The 23760-nt window shown below is 52.3% G+C and overlaps 1 protein-coding gene across 1 annotated transcript; it reads right to left on the reverse strand.

The window, feature by feature from the left end:
- Positions 1-15228: 15228 nt before the first annotated feature.
- On the reverse strand, positions 15229-21834 carry NFASC (neurofascin; the record flags this gene model as incomplete). The annotated part of the gene is made up of 3 exons (XM_008580754.1): positions 15229-16133; positions 19444-19513; positions 21666-21834. Coding segments are annotated over 3 exons (471 nt in total), but the record flags the coding sequence as incomplete, so codon positions are not given.
- Between the last annotated feature and the right edge of the window lie 1926 nt (positions 21835-23760).

A 23760-nucleotide genomic window follows, 5' to 3' on the forward strand; every position in this document is an offset into this window, starting at 1 on the left:
GGTGTCCCACTTACTAATCTGTATGATGATGGGGTGTCTTCCCCACTTCATCTTACATCTTCGTACACTCAGCGTGGTGTCTGGGGCTCAATATATTTGTTAAATGAATCGATGAGTGGATTATTCCGTTCTTCTCTGGGGGTTCAGAGTAGGGGTAGGACCATGTTGGGGCACAGTTGGCCACTCCTCTCCCCACCCTGGGTGCCCTGGAGGCAGGGCCAGTACCAGCCTATGTAGCACAAATTCCTCAGAGCAGATGCAGAATTGCAGCAAGCACAAAACATGGTGAGGGGAGCATGGGCTCGGTTTAATACTCCAAACCCCATCTCGGCCAGGTGTTGTCATGCAGAGTGGAGAAAGAGAACCACCTGATGTGCCGGTTCCGTGACCGGCAGAGCTGCAGGGTGGGTGCAGACCACACTGGGAGGAAGGCTGAGGTCCAGGGCTGGCTGCCTGGATGTGCAGCCTATGCAGTTGCACAGACTCTGTGCTCAGAAGGGCCCTGTGCTTCATTTAATGCTGTTCTGCTGCGGTCCTGGAATTAATAATAATTTTTAAGCAACGGACCCAGCATTCTCATTGTGTGCTGGGCACTGCAAACTATATTGTTGGGGGCCAGCTCGTGGCTCACTTGGGAGAGTGTGGTGCTGATAACACCAGGGCCGTGGGTTCGGATCCTATATAGGGATGGCCAGTTGGCTCACTTGGGAGAGCGTGGTGCTGACAACACCAAGGCAAGGGTTGAGATCCCCTTACCGGTCATCTTTAAAAAAAAAAAAAAATTATATTGTTGGTCCTGCTGAAACCAGTAGGGTTGGACCACTAGAAACAGTTCCTGGAGTTATTGGGCCAAAGAGAATTGGGGGTGAATGATTCTCTCTCCCCCCACCCCCAAAGGAGCAGGACTCCATTTGCAACTTCAGTTTCTGCCCTTGGCTTTGTTAATCTCATAGGAGCAGGTCAACAGGAACCCAGGTGTTTTTTCCCTCTAGATCATTTAAGTCAGAGGTGTGGCCCATGTGCTAAAAATACATTTTACATTTTTAAATGGTTGAAAAAAATCAGAAGAATATATTGTGACACATGAAAATAATATGAAATTCAAATTTCAGAGTTCATAAATAAAGATTGATTGGAACACAGCCATGCTCGTTCACTGATGGCTGCTTTTATGCCATGCTGGCAGTTGAGTAGTTGCAACAGAGACCGTGATGGCTGCAAAGCTGAAAATATTTAGTATTTGTCCCTTTGCTGAAAATGTTTGCTGAGCCCTGGTTTAAGCCATCCCTCTGTCACTTGGAGCCTGAGAATCAGAATCAGGGACAGGGGCGTGTCAGTCACTTACACTCAGGTGCTGGGTTTCTTTTTTGCCTTTAGCTCAGTGGTTTTCAATGAGGGGACATTTGGCAAAGTCTGGGGACAATTTTGGTTATCACAATGAGGTGTTGGGGTGTGGGGGAGAGGGTGTGTTGCTAGCATCTAGTGGGTAGAGGGCAGGATACTGCTAAAATCCTATAATGCACAGGACAGCTCTACACACCTAAGAGTTACCCAGCCCAAAGTGTCAATAGTGCTGAGGTTGAGAAGCCCTGTGCTGGGCAGGGGCTGGAGCAGGCCAGACACCTGGCAGGTCTTCTGGGCTGAGGGACCAGCCAGAGTTTCCACTGCCCTGGAACTGAATGGAAGGGCCAAGCATGATGCTTCCCCTTTCCATGTCACCCTGCAGCTCCTTTATCTGTGAGAAGCCCCGGGCAGACCTCAAGAGGAAGAATAGCTTCATTCCCTGCAGTCCCCCAAGGAACAGGACAGGTGCCCATTGCTTGGCCAGGTGAGCTTGACTCTTGAAAGGGAGATGGTTGGTGAGGCTGCCAGGGGACAGGGATACAGAGACGGAACTGGAGGTGCTCACGGGGGACCAGGTGAGCAGGGTGCCCAAACTCAGGTGGAAGGAGTATGAGGCTTGGGGGGCCTCAGGGAAGAAGTTGGCACTGTTCCCACCCAACCTTCTGGAGAGTGAGAGGAACAGATGCTGTGACTGTCAGATGAGATGCTTCTGGCACTTTGGGAAATTGCAGAATTAACAAAAGGACGGTTGCTTTCAGGGAATACAAGCAGTGGCACAGTGTGTACAGCTGGGCTGGCGTCTGGGGACCCTCTTTCTTTGAAGGACAAGGAGCAGAGGTCTTTCTGCCTGGCCTCTGGGCTGGATGTGGATGGGGTTGGGGGGAGGCAGGGCAGAGGCTGAGTTGTTGGTCCTTGGGGCAGAACGGGGTCAGGTTAGAGCCAGAATCAGGGCCAAGGCTGTACACAGCTTGGAGTTTTATAAGTGGCAGGGCTGTCTGGAGGTCATCTCATCTATCCCTCTGCCTCTGGGTCCAGCACCAGCAGATGGTATCTTGCCGGTGGAGGACCCAAGCAGAGGGGCCCTCAGCAGGAATGAGAATTCACCAGCTGTTACTTGCAAAGCCCCTAGAAAAAGCAGCCAGCTCTCTCTGGAAGCTTCGTGGACAAAGAGGCATGTGTCTGAGGGTCTGCAGGGAGCCTGCCCCTTCTCCAGGCATGGCAGGAGCTGGTGTGCCTTGTCCTGTATGCTTACCTGGTCTGCTTGGAGGGGCAGGAGGTTGTGACTAGCACTGCGTGGCCAGAGAAACTAAGGAAAGCTTAGAGTAGAGTAGGTTAGCTGGGTTCTACTTAGAGGCAGGAGGATTGGACTCCATGCACTAAAATCTATAAAAGGAATAGGAAAAGATAAGTGACCAGGGGAAACATGAAATCTCTCCAGGTGTCAGCGACCTGCTTGCACATCCTGGGGGCCGAGCGCCAGCTAAAGGTCTTCCAGCCAGGTGGTTCTGGGACACAGCTTTGTCCTTGCTTGGTAGATCCACTGCTTCTTTGGCCTTGGAGCTGCAGCAACTGAAGTATGGGATGGGAGACGGAGGCAGGGAATCTGGAGAGTCCCCCAGCTGAGAAGGCTGCTCTGTCTGTCCCGGGAAGTGAACTGGCCATTGGTTAAGCCCAGGACTGGAAGGGCGAGCAAGGCCAGAGAGCAAGAAGCAGCAGACAGATGCAAGGGTCGCGCCCCTCATTTGCTGGAGTGCCATCCCTCTCGCTGTCAAAAGTCTCTCCGGGGCCAGCTGACAGATGTGCCATGGAGCAGAGTGGGGGGGGGGGTGCGTCCTCCCCACGGGCCCACCGTTCCTGGCTTCTTCCCCTCTTCCTGCCAGGTTTCCCCCGGAGCATGCTACATTGTTAGCTGGGAGCCTCCGGGGACAGACTTCAGATGGAGGGAAGCGGGTGTGCGTTTTGTTTTGTGGGAGGGAGTCTCTGAACCACGAACCTATTTGGCTAATGAAGTCATAATTACTCCTGGGCTCACTAATAGGATGAAAGCTGGGGGCTCAGTTAAAAGCCACTGATGGACCTGTGAGAGTGGTCTGACAGCTCTGAAGAGGAGCGGAGAACTGGAAATGGACAGGGGTGGGGGGAGGGTGGTAAGGGGGTGTGGAGGCTCCGCCCTGGCCTGGGGTCTGCCTGCTTCTGGGAACCAAGTTTTACTTACATATCACTCAGTTTAGCACAGGATGAGATTCCTGAGAATTGCCATATTGCGTCTTCCTGCTCCCAGCTCCCCCAGAAGCAGCACAGTTCACAGCTCCCTGCTTTGGTAGGGGGCTAGAAGGCTGGGGAAAGTCAGGGGCAGCTGAAAATCCCAAACTATTTCTATTTGGCTTTGAAATGAGTATATTTCTCAGTTTGTGTATTTTCCTCCCAAGAAAAACCCTCAGCCCTTTCAGATGCAGTCTGGTTGGCCATAATTTGAAATGTGAGTCTGCTTCCCCAAGGACGCATTAGGTAGTGTGGAAGGGAGGGGGTGGTGCATTTGCTGCATGGTTGGGGAGCCAGTTTTGGATTTAGCATTTGATGTGGGAGATCTATAGAATGAGGGGAGTGGACCAGGGCTCCCTCCAGCACTGACATTCCGTGGGTCTGAGCCACATGTGCGTAATTGAGGGGGGACTGGGGCCTCCCCGAAGACCCTACCTACTAAAGACTGCCCTGGATGGCCCCTGTGCATGCCTGGCCCAGCCCCCATTCTCTCCCCTGCAGTTGGCCTTGACCACACCAGCCAAACCAGGGAATGGCCCTGCAGAAAGCTTGGGAAGGAGGCTGATACTGTGCTTCAGAAGGACGTTTTTGTTTTTCCTGGAGGTTGTTTCTGGGGCTCAGTAGGAAGGATGGCAGACTTTAGCTCCCCTGGCCCTCAGAGCTGATTTATTGACCATGGTCATTGTCAAGCTCCCCTTTCCCGAGGAGAGGTATTATCAGTGTTGAGAAAGAAGAACCCTGGGGCCGACCCCATGGCTCACTCGGGAGAGTGTGGCGCTGGGAGCGCAGCAGCGCTCCCGCCGCGGGTTCGGATCCTATATAGGGATGGCTGGTGCGCTCACTGGCTGAGCGCAGTGCAGGCGACACCACACCAAGGGTTGCGACCCCCTTACCGGTCACAAAAAAAAAAAAAGAAGAAGAACCCTGAATCTTATGCCTGTAGCCTGGAAGAGGTTCTAAGCTTGGGAGTTAGGTTCCTAAACCTCAGTCTAAAATGATCCTAGCGAGGTGACTAATTCCAATTCCAATTCCACTGGGACCAGGGCTTTGAGAGCTTGTGGAAAGTACATTTGCTGAATCCCATCCTGTTCTCACTTGGGACAAACTCAGGCCTTCTGGATGTCTATCTTCTTCTCCCACATAAGTTGTCTGGTGGGTAGAGGGTCATGCTGTGTCCTAATAGCCAGGCTGTAGCTAGAAAGAGCAGGAGGGAGGGAGGTGAAAAATGGACGTTCCTTACTGATAAACGAGGGTGGGTTCCTGGGCTTTAAAGAGAGACAAGAGCACTTAGGGGACTTTGGGAAAGTTAATCAATGGCGTTGTAGAATGAACCTCTAGCTCTCAACACTTACCACTGGCCCTTGCATGGAACCTGGTAAACTTGTTTTTAGGAAGACAAATATTGCCTGCCCTTTCTCCCCCCAATACTGCATGGACTAAGCCGCCAGCTGGGCAGTAAATACAGTAATACAGACAGCTTGAATATAAATGAGTTGTGGTAACTTTGCCTTTGGGTCCCACTGGGTCTCAAAGATCACTCACCACGTGTTTATGGACCACCCACTGTGCGCGAGGTACAGGGCTGGGTGACACAAAGGTACAAGAGGCATGAGTTACTGGCCCTGCCCTCCGGAGATTTGCAGCCTTGCCAGGCACAGAAGAGACAAGTCCCTGCGATGCCAGGGAGCCTACATGGAAGGCCAAGGGAGGGGAGGAACAACAAGGTCAAGAAAAGCTCCTGGGACAGAGACAGCCCCGTGGGCCACGGTGGTTGTGAAACATGGGATTTGAGCCTGTTTTGAAGGATGGGGAGGATTTCTGAACAAAGAAATGGAGGCTGGCAAGAACATTCTGGTAGGCAGAAGAGGGGAAAGTGTAAGGTGATTCATTCATTTATTTAAATTTAACACGTTGTTGTATAGTGCTTACTATATACATCAGACACTGTTCTTAGAACTTTTCACATTTTAACTAATGTGATTCTTACACAAACTCTGAGGTAGCTGCAATTACAATCCCTTTTTTATAGATGAGGAAACTTGGGCAAAGAGAGGTTAAGTAACTTGCCTGAGGTCACACAGCTAGTGCCTGACCAATCTACAAAGTCCTGGCTCTTACTTGGTACTCAGGGCAGACTTGGAAAAGGATGAACACCTACTGCTTTGTGGCCCACTCATTGCATGACCGTGAGCCGCATAGCACCCACAGCTCTCTCCTGGGGTAGAGTTAGGAGCCTGCCTGTCCTACTACAGCAAAGCAGAGTAGTAAGGGGCGAATGGTTTCCAGAGCATGTTGAAGAGTTGGCAGGGTGGCTCTGGCATGATGCCTTTGAAGCACAGACGCCAGGGCTAACTCCTCATAGAGATGCCCATTCATACCCCAAGTGTAGTAGTGAAAGCTGAGGGTTTTGAGTCAGACAGACCTGGCAGCTAGTTCTGGCTTTGTCATTTACCTTGGGCAAATTATTCAGCCACTTGCAGTCACAGTTTCCCCATGTGTAACAGGATGTATGCTACCTACCTCCGAGGGCTGGCGTGCAGGTTAAAAGAGATGATTTGTATCAAGTGCACAATGCGGTGCCTCATGCAGTTGGTGCCAATGTTATTAGTCCCCTTCTCCTCTTAAGCCACTTAGTGTAAATGTTTTGTGGCTCAAATACCACCTGGTGCCCTCTTGCCTCTTCAGCATCAGCATCTAAATGGCTCGGTTCCCTGCCAATCCCATGGTCTGTGAAAGTCAAAGCCTCTCCCACAATTTTGCTAATTCCTGGGGGCTCATGCTCTGACTGGATTCTCATACGGTCTCTGCTTTAGCCTGCCTCAATTTGGATGTAAAATTCACCGACTTTGCTAGCGTGCATAAAACATCCACTCACAAGAAGCAGATTCATGAACTGAAATAGGCTTGACTGCCAATTTCAGGGGCGTGGGGAAGGGTCACATCCCAGAGTACAGTGTACACAGCTTTCTCATTGTGTCCCTCTAGTCTAGTGGTCCTCAACATTAGCATGCATCAGTATCACCTGGAGGGCTTGTGAAAACCAGACTGCAGAATTTCTGATACAGTAGATCTGGGTTGGGGCCCAAGAATTTGCATTTCTGTAAGTTGCCAGGTGACTCCGACACTGCTGGTCTAGGGGCACACTTTGAGACCCACTACTCTAATCTTTCTTCTGCCTGTCTCTGCTATCCTCATCTTCTGTCCCCTGGTTTATCCTGGAGTTCCCAAATCTTTCCCCTCTATTATGCAGGACTCTTCCCAGCTGCTGTCTGCAAACTCCCTTACCCAGATCAATTCTGGACCCTTCATTTAGTAGGATTCAGCTGCTTTAGTGAGATTTTTACTTTGTTTGTTTGATTCATTGTGAAATAACCCCCATCCTCTAGTCTTGGCTTGCTCTCTGCTGTGGTCTCCTACGTGAAGCTGAGCAGTCAGAATTCTGAGTGGGCTCAGTGTGGGTAAAGTGATTTCCTAATGAACCCAAGCCAGCGCCAATGGTCTGTGTGTGGACCTTCTCAGACTCAGCCAACTCCTTGTTCTACACAAAGCCATACTTCTCTGTGGTGGGGTCTGGAGCTAATCAGCAGCAAGTTTTGGGGTGGGGGTGGGAGCGGGGCTGGTGGGCCACAGCTGTGGCTCCAAATTGCTCTGAGGCCCACTGCCTGGTCCGTGCTCCAGCAGGAACTGACATCAAACAAATGGGCTCTGATGCATTAAGTGGGGAGGGAGAGGCTGCCTTTGTCCACCTAATATAATGTTAAGCAGTAGAGGCTGCCTTGATGAGAAGGGCTCTAATGAATTCCCAGATTCCAGCCCTTTGGGGGCAGCTGGGCAAGAGCGGGTAGAGCCTTCTTTCTTAATAAAGATTGGAAGATGACTTGACCCCTCCCCACTGGGTCTGTTAATCCACCTCCGAGCTGGAGATTAGCATTTCTAATGGGCTGGGAGGTACATCCTTCAGGAGACAGGGATGAGGGATGACAGATATTCTGGGGGTCTCTGGGCTCTGAAGAGAGGCAGTCGCTTTGTCTGGCCTCAGTCGAATTGAAGTTGGCTTTCTTCAAACAAGACGCTTGCTTCATCTCTCTACTTCTGTCGCCTTGACGCTTCTGACCCTGCTCTAAAAACTGGGCTGGTGGACCCTCCCACCCCAAAATGTCATATCCAAGTCCAATATCCATATATCCAATATCCAAAGGAGATGATACAAGAAATTTGAATTCACCTCGCCAGTTCTTACAAGGGATGGTTGTCTCATCCATTCACTCATTTGTTTAGTCCTTCCGTCGGCCCTGGCTATGAGCCAGACACCAGATTGTGGATGCAGTGATGAAAACGTGGTCTCTTGTACTCAGGATGTTCACAGTTCAGTGAAAGAATAGACAATAAATATCGTGTGTCCATTTATTGAGCCCTTTGCCCAGGATACTTTATCATCATTTTTACCTACTTGAATGTTTCCCATGGCCTGAGCTTCCTGAGAACTGGAGTTCTATTCTACTTATCTTACATCATTAATTGGCACAGAGTAGGTTATTAATACATGCTTTTGAATTGAATTAAATCACCAAACCTGGGAAATATGAGAAATTCTTGCATGTTGGAAGGAATTAGCGTGGAATGTCTAGAATTTAGGGTACATATGGGGATTGGTTAAATATGAGTCTGGAGATGTGAGGGTCAGATCATCAAAGATCTAATGTGCCAAACCAAGGAATTTGGACTTTATCCTATTGTAGCAAATGAGGATTTCAAGTAAGGAAATGACTTGACCAGACTTGTATTTTAGAAGATGCCTCTGGCTGCAGTTTCATGGGGGAGTAGGCAACATAGGAGGCAAGGACACTGTCACTTCAGGCCAAAGGGGTTTGGACTAAGGGTGGGACTGTGCGAATGGACATGAGAGATGAGTCTCAGGGACAGCCTGTGAACCTGAGTGATGACAAAGGATTTTTCTCATATTCCAAGGAGTGAACAGGGAGGTTCAGAGATGTAGTGTGACATACCCAATGAGTTACCCTACAATTCGGGAAGAGCCAGACCTGAAAATAAGGTCTCATTTTAATCTAATGGAGTGATAACCCCTCAAGTAAGGGAGAGTAAACACAAGTGGGTTGGATTGTTACTCGGTGTTTCTTTGTCCAAGAGAGTTGGGTCTGCATTTCCAGGGGAATCCTTTTGCCCTTATTTCCCATTACTACCTATAAACTATCAGTTATCTTTCTATAAAAGTGGAACTGCCTCCTAGACCTGCCCTCTCTCCAACCCCACAGCCCCCGAGGCAAAAAAGGGGGTTTACAATGTCTGGGGGTCCCTCATGACTTATCCTGCCTGGGGGATGCTCTTTGGCCCCTCCTCAGTGAGAATTAGCACTACTACAGGCCAAAGTATCAGGAAAGGAGGCATGGCAAAAGTGGAGTGTTGTTCCCCAGTCAACAGAGCCCTCTCTGTCTCTTTTCCTTCCCTAGCTGGTTGTTGATCAAGACTCCTTTGAGGCTGTTGAGAGGGGTTTTTGATTTGTAGTAAGCAGTTTTATTCACTCTTTCAACAATATTGAAAGTCTGTTCTGTGCCAGGCACATGCTGGGCACAGGCTAGTGTTCTCCCATCTAAGGGCAAGAGGTGCAGGAAGAGGAGGAGCTGGGAGACAGGGCAACATTGCAAATTTCCTTCCTTCTCCCAACTTTCCCAACATGGCAGTTTTAAATGGTGCGTGTGCACACACAGTCACCTTGAATCAGGGGTGTCTCCATGACTGTGCACATTCCTATACCAGTCACTCCACAACTAAAACACGAATTGTGCAAATGAGTTTTCCAGAATATGACCAACTTCTAGATGGGGGCTGGTATGGCAGAATCCCATGAGTGTGCTGTCTGGTGCTCGTGAAAAGCCCTTTCACTCACCTCTGTCATTAACCCCTTGACATCTCTCTCCCATCCATTAACCAAGGAAAATGAACAAATCACATGGCCAGAGTCCATTTTGAACAACTTTTATTATATGTTTAGTGTTCTCTATACAAAAGAAATCAGTTTTTTTTTTTACAGTGATTCAAAAAAAAAATTCTGAATAATTTGGCCTTTTCATTGCTCATGCAGTCAGTTTATAAGTCCACATATTAGACGGTCCTCCACGGCCCAGAAGTCTTCACTGCTGAAGGTCGTGCGTGACACCCTCAGATATGCATCCGTCGCTGACAAAGTTGGTTAATGCAAAATAACTCACAGAAAAGAAAGAGCACGATGTGAGAGAGGTTAAAATGACGTCTGCCATGGAGAGTTAAATGTTTAACTAATGGAAAAAATATCGGACCAACTTGTGGATGTGTGGGTATGTGGGAAGGGATGGAGACATTGGGGAAAAATTTCCCCACTGAGAAGAACAAATTGGAATGGTGCAGGGGAGTGTGTGGGGGGGGGAGGGGCAGAGCACGAGGTCCTCCAGGGTCCAGCTTGGGGTGGGACCAGGACAGAAGTTGGCCATGTCACAGCTCAAGAGGACTGTGACTGATGCTCAGCTCAAGAGGAGTGTGAAGGAGTTGGCAAAGAGTTGGGAGCCGGGCGGAGAGACAACACTGACTGAGGACATTGCATTTGAGAATCAGAATAAAGAGCAGGCCGGGGTCATCGGATCTATATCATCTTTGAAAAAGAAACAGAGTAGTACACAAAATTCTGGATATCGTCTCCCAGACTTTTGTGTTTATTGCTTCACTGAAGTCTTCACATCTGCTGAACCCCAGCCCAGCAGATCCCCGGGAGGCAGGCTTGCATGGGCTTTGCCGCCTCTCAGCACGCCGCCAAGGACAGAACGGACTGAGACCCCTCCACGCCTCACTCCCGAGGAATACAGTGTGCCGAGGGCCCGCTGTGCTGCAAGTCAAGACACCAAGCTAAGGGGTACAATCTAGGTTTCACAGTTAACAAATACCAATCACCTTGTCGTTCTGTTCTACTGGCCTGGGTCTGCCCTTAACTGCACGGCTGGGTTAACAACAGGCTGTCGGAGACGGACTGACCTTGGACTCAGGAAGATCCTTCTTTTGTCTTTCATTTCGGGAGGCGTATGGGGGATGTGGGAGAAGCAGCAAAGAGGTACAAGAGGCTGGACCAGCAGGACAGATCTTACGTAATACCTCTGCTTGGGGAGGCAGCTGTGGTGAGGTGAAAGAATACTGGACAAGGAGTCAGAAGGCCCAAGTTCCAGCCCTAACCTTGCCTTACTTTACCAGCTGTGTGATCTTGAGCAAGTCCCTTCACTTGCCTGGACTTCCATTTCTTTCTGTACAATGAATCTTTTCCATTAGATCAGCTCTGTGATTCCTTTGCACGCTGAAATCTGATTCTGGCCTGAGCTATGCACCTTTGTACCTGTTTCATTTCCATCCTCATCATTAAGAAACATCCATTTAATACTAATACACTGGTAAGAGAAGTACAGGGTTCGAGTGTGGCTTGAGACACTATTTGGTGGGTCTCGTGGCTTTCCTGGCTGGCTGTCCTCTCCCTCTGACCCTTCTCTGCATGTGTCTCAGGAAAGCCTGTTCTCAGGAGGGGAGGAAAAGACAGGGTGCTTCTCTGGGTTTGGCTTGTGTGGGATGGGGACAGCCACAAGGTCTGGGGTGAACTCACACGGGTGGCCCCTGTCTAGTTTAAGGGAGGGGCTGCCCAGGAGTTGGGCTCTGCTCAACTTGCCTGTGTCTCCCAGGGCACAGAGTCTCCTCCTGACATTTCAAGTTCTTTGCTTCATTGGTTTGAGTCCTCTCTATTTTTCTTTTTTTAAATCAAGGCCCTCCTACACGCTACTCCTGAGCCACCATGCAGAGCTCCAAGCAGGTTCCTTTGCTTCACAAGGCAATTTCTGGTGGACCTAACCACAGCCGTGGGCTGGTATGGGTGTGGCAGGGGGTGGGCAGAGTGGTGACTGGGCAAGAGGGCCACTCTACACCAAGGCATCACGAGTGGGGTGCAATACTCTGTGCCAGCACCCGAGGAACCTACTCCCTCCCAGGGCAGTGATTCCCTAGCACCAGCCCCAGCTGATGGAAAGCCTGAGAAATTTCTCCTCTGCACAGTATTAGCAAAGCAGCCTCACAAAGACTGAGATAAGAATGTGTTACATCCCTGCTCCTTCCATCAAGTGGGCTGTTTGTGATGCTCTGACATGGCCCTGCCCTCCAGGAGGGGACATAAAGAGCCGACGTCTGTGCTGTTCTTGGGAAAGCTTCCCTCTTCTTTGGATCAGACTCTCTCTCTCTGGGTTCTGCCTACAGGTATCACCCAAATAGGGCCCAAACCGGGTGGCCTCTGCCCATCCCCCAAGTTGCCCATGGCACCCACACTGAGCCCTCTGTGTGTCATTTCATGTGGGACTGGGTGTGGACAACCCCTCTCTGAGACAACGTCATAATCTGGATTACTACCTCCCAGAAGGACTGCCCTGCAATTGGGCTGTGGCCTGCTTTATGTATGGGTGCATGCTGTGGTGCTGGCAGTGGCAGGGGAGTGTGTCCCTTAGCTGGAAAACCCACAAACATCCTCAGATCTGTTTCCACCCCCTCCCAAGGCTAACCGTGGTCAGGGAAACTATGAACACACTATCTGGGCCCAGGTTGCAGATGTACCTCGCAGGGTTAGCAAACGTTGGCACTGGCTGACTCTGGGACAAGCAGTCACTTCTGCAGACCTTGGGACTTGCCAGGAATGAGGAGGGCCAGGTGTCTCCAACCTTGCAGGGCAAAGGATCTGGGCAAGGGAGGGAGCTAGTCTGGCTTCCCCTTTAGCTAAAACTCAACCATCTCCTAAAAAGCAAGGTAGAGAAAGACGGGTCCCATTCACCATAACCCAGGCAAGGTGGCAGGCAGCTGTCCCTGACGCTGCAGCTTCCCAAACCCTGGCCTCCCTGCTCCTTCAAGTGGACCCATGCCCTTCTGTGGAGAGAGGGATTCAAAAGAGGGACTGAACAGGGGAGACAGAGGCACCAGAACAGAGACAGGTTAAGCAGCTTGTCCCAAGCGGCAGAGCAACAAGGCTCAGGAAGCAGGACGGTCCCTCAACTCCACGCTGCAGGTCTTGAATGCCCCGTCTTGCCCCGCCTTACTGACCAGATGGACCAAGTTCTCCCTTGGAATCCTCTCCCTTCAAGCTTGGAGCCACCAGCGGCTTAAGCAATGGAGGGCAGAATGCTCCCAACTCAATAGCCATTGTGTCCCGAGACTCGGTTCCAGAACTGTAGGCCCCAGGAGGGGAAGGGACCACATCTGACTCACCACAGTATCCAGGGCTCAGGCCTGAACTCAGACTACATGTTCAAAAAGTATTTGTGGAATGAACGAATGCATGGACCAATAAGAACATGGGAAGCCACAGCTGTCGCGGCTGAGCACGCAGGTGGGAATGCAGCCCAGTGAATGAAACTTCCAGAGAGTCACTGCTAGATGACCTGCACCTCTTCTCTCCCAGCCGGACAGGCTGAAGCACCAAGGTAGTCCCCCACTCCTGGCATCATTGTTGGTATGTGCTGGGGTGGCTGCTTGAGAGACCCAGCTGCAGGGAGTGCTGGGCAGTATGCTTTCCTGCTGAGCTGGGGTGGACTCTGGCATGGAGTCCACAGAAAACGGGCTCTCCTCTTCCTGGAAAGGACTGCCTCCTTCACCCTGCAATCCGCACACATCAGAGTTTGATCTCTCTGAGCACCTGCTGTCTTTGCCTGGGGGAAATTTGGTTCTTCAGCCCTAGATTTGCTCCTGCCTGGAGGGCTGTGATCACGTGGTGGTGGCAGACGGCCCTCAGCACCCACAGAATGACAGTCCGAGAGAGGGGGCTAACTGCGTTCACTTCACATACAAGGAAGGATGGTACAGAACCTGGCAGGACACTGCAATACGGTGCAAAGACAGGCTGAGGACTCACCTCTTCCCAAGACCCTTAAGGCAGAAGAAGCCCTTCTCAGTTTGTGTGGCAGACTTTCCAGAGGCAGGGAGATGGCCACGGTACCTCTAACAGTCCCCTCCTGCCCTAAGAGCCTCTCTTCGGTGCATTGGGTTTGCTAACATAGACAGTGCCTGAGAACTGACAACTCTGCTCAGATCCAAAGTGTTTTTCGGAAAGGCTGGTCCTTCACTTCAGCTCAGAGGCACGCTCCCTGACACTCCCTTCAGGGGCAGTGGGTCTAGGCTGCAGGAATGCCCAGCTGTCTCCAAGCAGATGTTGGAGGAAAGCCAGGGGAGGAGACCCCCTGAGCTCACTGCCCAGCCTTCTATTTACCCTGTTCCCTTTCATCATGAGAGAACTGCCCCCCAGGCTTCTAGGCAGCACACCTGGCAGCAGCTTGAGCCAAAGGACCATTACACACTATCAGGTTCAAACAACATTACTGGCTCAGCTCTGGGCCACGATTTCTTACCTGTAGACAATGTGTGTATATCTACGGATTTGACCTTCAGCTGAATGATTATTAAGTGATGCAAGCATTGCTAATACCTGTGTGGCTTAAACATGTGGCAAATGATGCTTTAATAAAGTCTCTGAAGGACACTGGTCCTGCCCAGGCTCCCCGACCAGCAGCTGGAGGCTCAGATCAGAGGGAGTTCCTGGGGCAGGTGATCCATTCCTGACAGCCGGCCTCACCCTCCTCACACTGACTCATGCTGCAGAAACAGCTAAGGGGTTACTCCCAGGCTCAAGATTTCACTCTCTCTCTGTCTCTGAGGCTAGGTACCTTTGGTTTCAAAAATGGATTAGGTGGGGAGGGTGAAGGCAGCACCTTCGGCCTGAGAACTGCATGTCTGTGAGTGTCTCCATTTGGGGCAACAGGGTGAGGGCACATGTTGAGTGGCTGCTTCTGGTCCTGCCAGGACACTTGCATAGGCCACTCTGTTCTTCTCGAGACAGATGTCGCTGGAGGCTTCACGGCTTGCAGGGTGGGGGTGGGGGGTGGGGAACTTCAGGGACAGATCAGAGCTGCATAAGGCATATGAAGAGCATTGAGTCCCTCCAACCACCAAGCAGGGGCATCACAGCACTGTCAGTACGATACCACCTCAGGGTCCCCTGATATGTATATATCCTAATGAAAGGACAGACCAGCTCAGTCTTGGGGCAGAAGGTCCCCATCCACACACCACGTCAAACACGAGTCTCAACGTCATACAGAAATGACTGAGGAGATGGTATCTGCTAGAGATAAAAGGGGAGCAGTGCTTTACACCCCCAAACACACCAGCAAACCTTCTGCAGCACAGGGCTCCTTCTCCTCGGGGGTAGCAGCATAGACTCCAACCAGGTGGGCAGGTGCCCTCTAGCCTGGACATAGTGGGTATGGTCCTCTCTCCTACATCCTGGGTTTCGCTGATGGGAAGAAGTCCAAAGCCAGCCTTTTTCTTCTCTCTAGAGGTGAGCACAGTTCCCCAGGGAGCAGACACTTGATTTTCTTCTGCTTGAGGTACACGGTCACTGGAGTCGAAGTCCTTTCCACCAGTGCCCACTCCTGTTCCTCAGACTTCTGAGTCAGTGCACCTCATGTCTTGGAGACTCTGGAGGAAGGGGCTGGGTAAGAACGAGGAGCAGAGGTAAACTCGCCTCCCAACTAAAGCAGAGAGAGGCAAGGAGGTCTTCCCACCCTCTTCCTGCCAAAAATACTGTCATTTTCCAGAAAGCCAAGTCCAGTTCAGCAACTGACAAGGCCCAGGCGGACGGGTCGGGAGCAAGGGGAGACATATGGCGAGAAAGGCATCCTTCAGAAATACTGGCCCAGCGGCGGCTCGAATCCTGCAGCTTTCCTACATGTTCTGTTACAGGGCAATCCTTTTTGCCTATGTTTGCATTTCCTGGGGGAGAATCCACCTATTCTTTCTTTTCCAGGGACATTTCTTCAAAAGGAAAAGAAAATGGAGACATTGGGTCTGGAGGGGGAGATGTACAAAATAAAAATTAAGACAATAAAACGTACCATAACCAACAGAAATGGGGGAGCATGTGTGCCAAGGTCAAGGGTGTGGCGTGGCGGAAAGCTCAGGGTGGCCGGGAGTCGGGGCAAGTCACTGGGTCCCATCCAGTGAGCTTAGCTGTGGCTCCAGCTGTCTCACACTGGTGGTGCCCAGAGGGGTAGGGGGTCATTGGGAGGGGGCTTGTGGGTGGCTGGGTGGTCACTGGTCCTCACAGCCTGGCAGACCCCCATATTGTACCCTTGTCCCTGAAGGTGGCGGTGGCTTTGCGGTAGGTCTGCAGTGGCTTTGTCTCCCCCTTTCCCCTCCTCCCACTTGCAAAGTAGTGGCTGTGCCCGGGTGGGCTCCGTTAGGCCAGAGAATAGATGGCATTGACGGGTGACGTGGCCTCCGAGCTTTCGTTGCCCTCTGTTTCCTCCTTGTCCTTTTTGACTGTGTACTGGCCGATGAAGGAGCCGTCTTCATTGAACTGCCCCTCGCCCCCCTCGCCATAGTCCACCAGGCTGTCGTCGCTTTCCTGCTGCTTGATGGTGCCGTCCAGAGATGTCTGGCTGCCCTGCAGGGGCTTGTTGTCCTCATCACTGGCCAGAGAGAGAAACAGAATCAGGGCCTGGCATGGCCCAGTGCAGCCCAAACAAACCCAGGCGGGGCAGATGGGGCAGCCAGCCCCTTGCCAAGCACATGCCTGCACCTCTCAGAGAGGTCAGAGATCCCCCAGGCCAGCCCCCACCCAGTTCTGCAGAAGGGAAACTGACGCCTAGAGAGGACAAGCGTCTTCTCCAAGATGAGGTGGCAACTCAGTGCAGAGCAGGGACTGGAGCCCACACTTCTGAAGTCCTGGTGCAGGGTCCTTCCCGTGAGAGCAGGCCACTGTCTGTGGTGGGAGCAGACGGAGGATGGCCACCCCACAGAGAGGTGGAGCAATGCTTGTGAGACCATGCAGGGTGGGGAGTTCTTGTCCTGAGTGTGTCACTGTGTGATTTTGTGATGCAGGTCTTAGTCTGTCTATCAAGAGGGGTTGGATCAGCTTTGACCTTCTGTGATCTGTGAATCTGCAGGAAAAGGCCCCACCCTTTACACAAAGCAAAGGAACAAACCTCTTCCCTGCCTTAGTGTTGTTTCTCTTAGCTATCTGGTTTATCTGCAGATACTATCATGTTGGGCCCAGCAGTAAGAGACAGTAAGAGAGTGCTGCGGGCAGCAGGAGGGAGGGGCATGTTGATAAGTGCGTGAGGCCAGCAAGGCTCAGAGGGACCTTCCCAGCTCTTCAGAGTCCCTCAGGCCTTGGTCTTAAGCCCCTCCTGTGCAGGGACAGCAAGAGGCAGGTGGGTAAAGTGGACTCTGCCCACTGGGAACAGACGTCCAGTCAGGATGTCTGCTGTGCTCCTGAGGAACGAGGGACAGCTGCCTGAGCCGGCGTCTGCTCAGACACTGCGTCCTTCCCCAGCTGCAAAACTCTCTCTGCCCTTTAGACTCAGAGGGGGGACCAGGTGCTGCTGGCTGCACTTCTGAGGTGAGACGAGCCCCCAGGCAGGAAATAGCCGGGGACCAGCAGTGGGAGCCTGGGTCCTAGCAGGTGAGGCCACAGCAGTGCCAGGTGGTCTGAGCACACACACACCGCACCTCCCCTGCTCCCAGCCCACACTCAGTCCTTTCTGGGCGTGGGGAAAACAGCCGGCTGCGCGGTCATTACAGCAGGCAGCATTCTTGTTTCTAATAGCAGCGTCGGGCAAAGACAGCCATCAGGGGAAGGTGGTGGGCCAGAGCCAGAGCTAAGCGATACGAGATGGAAAGCTATTAGCCCACTCCCCGCCATGCGCTGAGTGAATGCAGCCCCATTAACGCCGCCTAAGTGTGTTTGCTGACGGCAGTGCTGTGGGAGACAGGCTGGAGCGAGGAAGTAGGCCTCCAGGGCTGCGTTGAGTTTGTGCAGGAAGTGGAACTCGCTCTTTATGAATTGGCAGATTCTAACCGTCAGGTTCCTCACCCCACTCGACAGTCTTTTTCACGTGCACCCCTTCCCCAGGGCCCTCTACTCCACCCGCAGGAGCATGAGGATTGTGCTCTGTGATTTGTGAGAATTCCTGCCCTGGTTCCAGGCAGGTAAGCTGAATGCAACCACTGGACAGAGGCAGTCCAGCCAGGGTGAGAGGCAGGGGATGGGTCTTTAGGGTGTCAGGGTCTTGAAGGGAAATGGATCTAGGTCTGGAAAGAACAGACCTCTTCTAAGTGCTGCTTGAAAGAAAGCAGTATGAATGGGGATAGCCCTGGTCTAGCTACTTGTTCGCCTAGTTCCAAGAAAACTTCAAGGTCCAGGTGGACAGACATAGGACAGAAAAGCAGAGAGAGCCCCCATCGGAAAAGAGGCCCAGCAACTCAGCCCCAGAATGGAGTAAGGTTAACAGAACTCCTCCTTGCCCCCAGGCCGCAGAAACTTAGCATTAATTTCAGCCTTTTCCCAGTTTAGGGCTCTTGGGCTCATCCCAGTGGGGGCTCTAGAATGAATGCTGCAGTGATGTGTGTGTGGGGGTGTGAGGGTGTGTGAGTGTGTGTCCCCCTGTGTGTCGGGGCATGTTCCCGTTATATATATATACCCAGCCTCAGTGTCTGGAGGGTGGGGGGAGGCAAGTATTTTTGGCCAACAGCTTTGGTGTATGGGCAGGACAGGTGCACAAAACAGCAGCTTCTCCCAGTGCAGGCTGCCTGGCCCTGTGTTGGAGCAGGGCCTCACCTCTCTTCTCTGGCTGCACTGAGGGTCTCAGGGAGAGAAAGCCCCACGGCCTTTGGAACTAAAAGCCAGGAAATGGCTCTCAGCCCATGGGGAAGCTGGGCCCTGCCAGGGGAGCTGAGGACAGGGAGGGAAGAAGGGGAGGGCCCACTTGTGCTCGCCCTTCTGGGAGACTCATGGGGATGCTGGGACTGGATGGACAGTTATGGTCCCTAAGCTGCCAGACAGGCTCCTGTGTGGGTAGTGGCTCCACCATCCATTGATCTGATCCTGCTTACGAGGCTGCTGATGGGCAGAGTGGCAGAGGCCCAAACAGGATAATGAGAGGTTGCAGGAGGACAGGGGTGACCTGGGTTCAGACAGTAACTGGGTGGGGGTAGGAAAGGAAGGCTCTGATCAGACATTTCCTCCCACCCCATTGGATTTGGGAGTGAGACTCCACGATCCACCCTGCATGACTCCTGAGCTCAAGATATACTTGACATCAAAATGGACAGGTAACAGCTTTGCAAAGCCCAGAGACAAAGCCCCATGCAGACGTGAGAGGGAGCATGGGTGTAAAACAGCAGCACTAGCTGGAAGTCCGGCCCCTGGTCCTTCCTGCTCTGCCACTAGCTCACTGGGTGGAGAGTGCAGAGTCTTGGGCAAGCCAATTCCCAGTCTGGACCTTAGTTCTCCCATCTGGGACACAGAGTGCTGGACCAGACACCTCTCCAAGTCCTATTCCAGTCTAGAGCCCAGAGATATTGCCAGGTTCATGGGGAAAAGGCCTAGAATCAATCCTCCCCCGCCCTGGGTCATTATCTTCAGGGTTAGGGGTGGGGTGCAGGCAGAGAGGAATCCTGAGTGCCCACCTCATTTCACAGCCAGAGGGGCCCAGGGCTCATTTTCAGAGTAAAAGGTGGAAAGATACAAACAAGGAATTCAATACACTTGAGATGTGCAGCTGAATGAATGAAATGCTACTCGTGGGATGAACGTGAGGGTTGGGCAGCGCCTCTCAGGGGTGCAGCCTCATCTGGCACTGTCAGAACAAGCAGCCTCTCCGAGCAAACCTGGTAGCAAGGACATCCAGGCAGTGGCCTTACAGTCATGCTGAGCTGCTCCGAGGCGAGGGGGCTGCCTCCCTGGGGTACCCGACAGGGGAAAAGGAGATCACGCACCTATAGTCAAATGAGCCATCCTCTTCTTTGGGGTCTTCGGGGCCAAGGGGAACATCCTTCTTTTCTCGTACTTGGTCAGTAAGAGAAGCAAAGACACAGACACGAGGTTAAGAAGTATGCCCCCACTGCCCCGCTCTCCTGAGTGCAGAGCCAGAGGACAGCGCCCGGGGCTTGAAGACGCTCTCCCTCTTAATAAGGTGCCTTCGCTGCCTCCCTTGTTCTTGCCGCCTGCGCTCAATCATGTACCATGTGATTCTGCCGCCTCCTCCCCTCAGGAGTCTTTTTACATCTCCTCTGACAACTGAAATCTTCTCCCACCCAGCCCCCCGATCTCTGCATGAAGTCTTCCCCGAACAGATGTGCTCCTTTCCTTTGCCAAAGCCAATCCCCCATCGTTTGTCCCTTTCTTATTCTGCTCTGTATTGTAATTACTTGTGCCAGTGTCTTATGCCCGTAACAGAATGCTGGTTGTTTCCTCCCGGGTGGGGGGCTGGTGTTTCTTCAAAGCTCCCAGCAGAGTGCCCAGGGCAGAGGGGACACTCCACACAAACAACTATGGGATGGAAAGTGTGCTCACATCTGCGACCTCCCTTCTTAGTGTGCCCCTCTTCTCCCACGCCTCCTCTGTGATGTGTGAACATCCAGCCAAGGCCCTGTCTTGTTGTGCAGTGGTTGTGTCTTCTGTTCAGCTGGTGTCCTTCAGGAGAGGTTATCTTTTCCTCTGGTATCCCTAGCAGCCAGCACAGAGGCTGGCATACAGCAGGTACTTCCACGAAGGACTCTATGTATCCTTTTTGTGATACAAGGCAGGATAATCACTGCCTCTTTAGGTGAGGGAAACTGAGGCCTTGAGAGGTGGAGAATGTGTCACACAACTAGTTAGTAACTGAATAAAGCCTAGAGCCAGGCCTCATGGCTCCTGGTTCACTCATCTTTTTGATGTACCAGGGGCTTACTGTGTAGCTGCGGGGAAAGAATTTAGCTTTGAAGAACTTTCTGGAATGGGACGCTTTCTGCATGGGCAAAGGAAGGCTCAGAGTTTATCTGATGAGTTCCTCAGGTATTCCAGTTCCACCTGGGATGGGGGATGACTTGGTGAGGCCACCCAAGACATGATGTAACACAGAACGCCAGCCTTCTCCCTAACTCTTTCTCTCTTACAGAAGGAAAACCAACCTCACACAGCAAAACAAAGTGCAAAAGTAAAAAATTATAATTGCCGCCCTCACTTAAGTAGGGGCATGACTCTTCAGAATCCTAGGGTCTGCAGGTACTTAGGCAGGATACAATACAAAACAAATAGAATAGGATCTCCTCCCCCTTTTATTTCCTTTGTGTTGAGTTTTAGGGGGATCCTGGAGAGGACCTGTTCATAGAGATGGGGAGAAGGAAGCATTTGGGGAACAAGGGGTGTGTCTGGTGATGGGGCTTTGGGGGGCAGGGTGCAGTTTCATTCTGCAGCCCAGCAGGATTTGCACTCTCAGGGTCATCAATTATCCTGTCTCCTGTTACCCTACCCATCCCATCACAGACAGATGGCTCTCTTGGCCCCGCCATTTGAAAAACAATCAATATTTCCAGAAGCAAGAACGTCAGAGGTCCCTGTCCTTGACCTTGGTCTGTCTGGGCTGGAGGAGCTTGAGGCCTCCAGAAAAAAATGCCCCTTTGGGACTCCGGGGAATCTGTGGGGGTCCCTATCAGTGCAACCCATCCCTCGGCCTCCCCGCCCCACCCCCTCACATAGGGGCTGACCCTCTGATAGAGGCATCTGTGATTGCACCCTCGTCCGGCTGAGTGCTGGTCCCGGTAGCCTCTCCAGGGTGTGTGCCTCTGACCAGACTCCTCCCCTCCCCATGGTTAGAGAAAATGCTTCTCTTCCTGCCTCCTTTCCTGGGACACAGGAACCTAATGAGATTCAGGCTGAAAAAAACCAATTTACTGAGCAGATGGATGGTGAGTCAAAGGGAGGGAAGGCCATTCTTAATAGGAGCCGGGGTTCCTTCCAGCCCTCTCTGGAGCTGCCTGGACCCTGCCATCCGCCCACCTCTGGCGAACTTAATTAACTTGAGTGTGTGCTGGCAGCTCCCGGATACACAGAACAGGCAAGAGGCCTGCGTTTCCAAGCTTGGCCGGGCCTGGGTGCACGGAGAGGACAGAGCTCCCAAACCTCATGGGAAACTCGCCTGCCCTGCCGCCAAGCCCACCCCTCTGTCACTGCTCACCTGGGTACTTGCCACCACGACTCCTCTTGATGAAACAGACAATGAGCAGGATCAGCACCAGGAGGGCGATGGCGCACATGAGCCCGATAAACCAGCCCTGGGTGGCGATGTCCGCTTGGTTGTTGGTGTAAGCTGGCAGAGAGGGTCGGAAGCAAACCCGTGAATGATTTCATGGGGAGGGGTAAGGAGGGAGATGGGAGGGGAGGGCTTGACCTACATCACCTGGATGTTTCTCCTGATACCTAGCGCTAACACCTAGCTACTCTCTGGCCCAAACTATCCCGCAGAAGGGACGAAAAGAATGTAATTAAAGAGCCAAGGCCAAAAGAAAAGAGGCAAAGGAAATGGTACAGGAAGCAGATAAGAAGCAGATGGCTGAACAGGTCCTTTAGGAAGGAGAAAGTTTCCTAAGGATGAGGCGTGACATTCTCGTACACCAGAGAGCTGGCCACAGCCTAGAGGATGGCCAGGGATTGGCCATGGAAGTATGATTCCCATGAATGGGCCCAGGGCAAAGAAAGAGGACTGTGCATGCCACCCATCAGGGGGTGGATGGAACACCCTCACAGGCCTACACAGGTGCAGGGTGCATCCTGGCCCACTAGAGTGGCCCCGAAGCCAGCCCTGGCAGTGGGTCCTGGGCCGGGGGAGGTCCAGGAGGCCCCGTGCCTCTTCATGTCTTCCCAGATGGATTGTGTGCTCCCGACAGCAAAGACAATCTGGTTTTGGTACCCCCAGATGAGCCAGCAGCAATATTAGGATGGGGGCCGTGCCTTCTATTCCCTCCGTGCCACTCCCGGGTGACTTTTGCACAGGGAGACCACCCTGGTAGTCTGTGACAAGGTGGCTTGCTTCCCTGTGACAGCGAGTCTCTGTCCCTGCCTGGTGTGTCTGGAGACCTGTCTCAACACGGGCAGATCCCTTCCTGATGTGAGGGGCACACAGGTGGGCCTAAAGAACAGGAGCTCAGGGGTCAGCTGACGGTGTCCTTGACGGTCCAGTCGGGTTTGGGAGGGGGTGTGGGCAGCAGCCACTTGCCCTTCTCCTTCCTATGGATCGGACAACAAAAGCGACACCTCCATATAATGCAGCCTGTTGTGGAAAATGAGACTCAGAGGGGAAGTATCAGAGGAATGGAACACACCCAAAGCAACCCTGGAGCCAGCCCAGGCCAAGGAAGCCTTGGGAGAGCCAGACAACCACAGAAGCCCAAGAGCCCCAGAGCCCAAGCCAGGAACTGAGCCTCCTCCCAGGGGGAGCACAAGGAAGGGTGCGGGAGACCCCACAGCCCTTGTGCTCCAGCATCTTCATCACGTGCCATTTCATGGGGCAGGTATCTGGGTGCATCTTACTCATTGCTCTCCTTGGGGGCAGAAACTGTTTTTATAGTCTTCCTGGTGCCCAGCTGAGGGCACTGCACCAAGAAAGTTCTCAAAAAATGGTGAAGAGTAGCAAACGAATGCTTCTGTGCTCTCTGTGCTCCTGCTGCCCAGGCAGCTGTTGGCTGAAAAGCAGTCAGTCCCAGTTAGCACACAGCCTGTGATTACCCTGGTCTATGTAGGCTGCGGGGGGAGGTCCCATCCCTGCCTCCACTCCTCCTCCTGGCAGGCCATTCTCTACAGTGTCAGACTGATCTTTCCAAAACCCCAAGTAGAATCAAAGCACTTCCTTGCTTCAACCCTCCAAAGCTTCTCATTGCTACTGGAGGAAACTCTACATTCCTTATCCTGACCTGTTGGGCTCCGTCAGAGCTGGCCCTGGCACCTCTCTAGTCCTACTGCCCACCACTGTCTCCTCACCCTCTAGGCTCCAGCCACACTGGCCAGTCTCATTCTTGCCTCAGGGCCTTTGCACCTGCTGCTTTTTTTCCAGATGGCTGCCTAGGCAAATACCACCTCTTCAGCAAGGCCTTCTCAGACCTTCCCAACTAAAGCAAAAGCCCCCTCCCCTACCCTCCCACTTTCTATCGGAGGGCTCTAATTTATCTTTTTCATAGCACTTGTAACCATTTGATAAATTACTACTAACAGTAATTTACACTAGTAAGCACTTTCTATGGGCCAGGCACTACTTTAAGTACTTCCTCACACATTAT

The sequence above is a fragment of the Galeopterus variegatus genome, unplaced genomic scaffold, assembly GCF_000696425.1.
Source record: "Galeopterus variegatus unplaced genomic scaffold, G_variegatus-3.0.2 Scaffold86, whole genome shotgun sequence".
In the NCBI taxonomy this organism is placed as follows: Eukaryota; Metazoa; Chordata; class Mammalia; order Dermoptera; family Cynocephalidae; genus Galeopterus; species Galeopterus variegatus.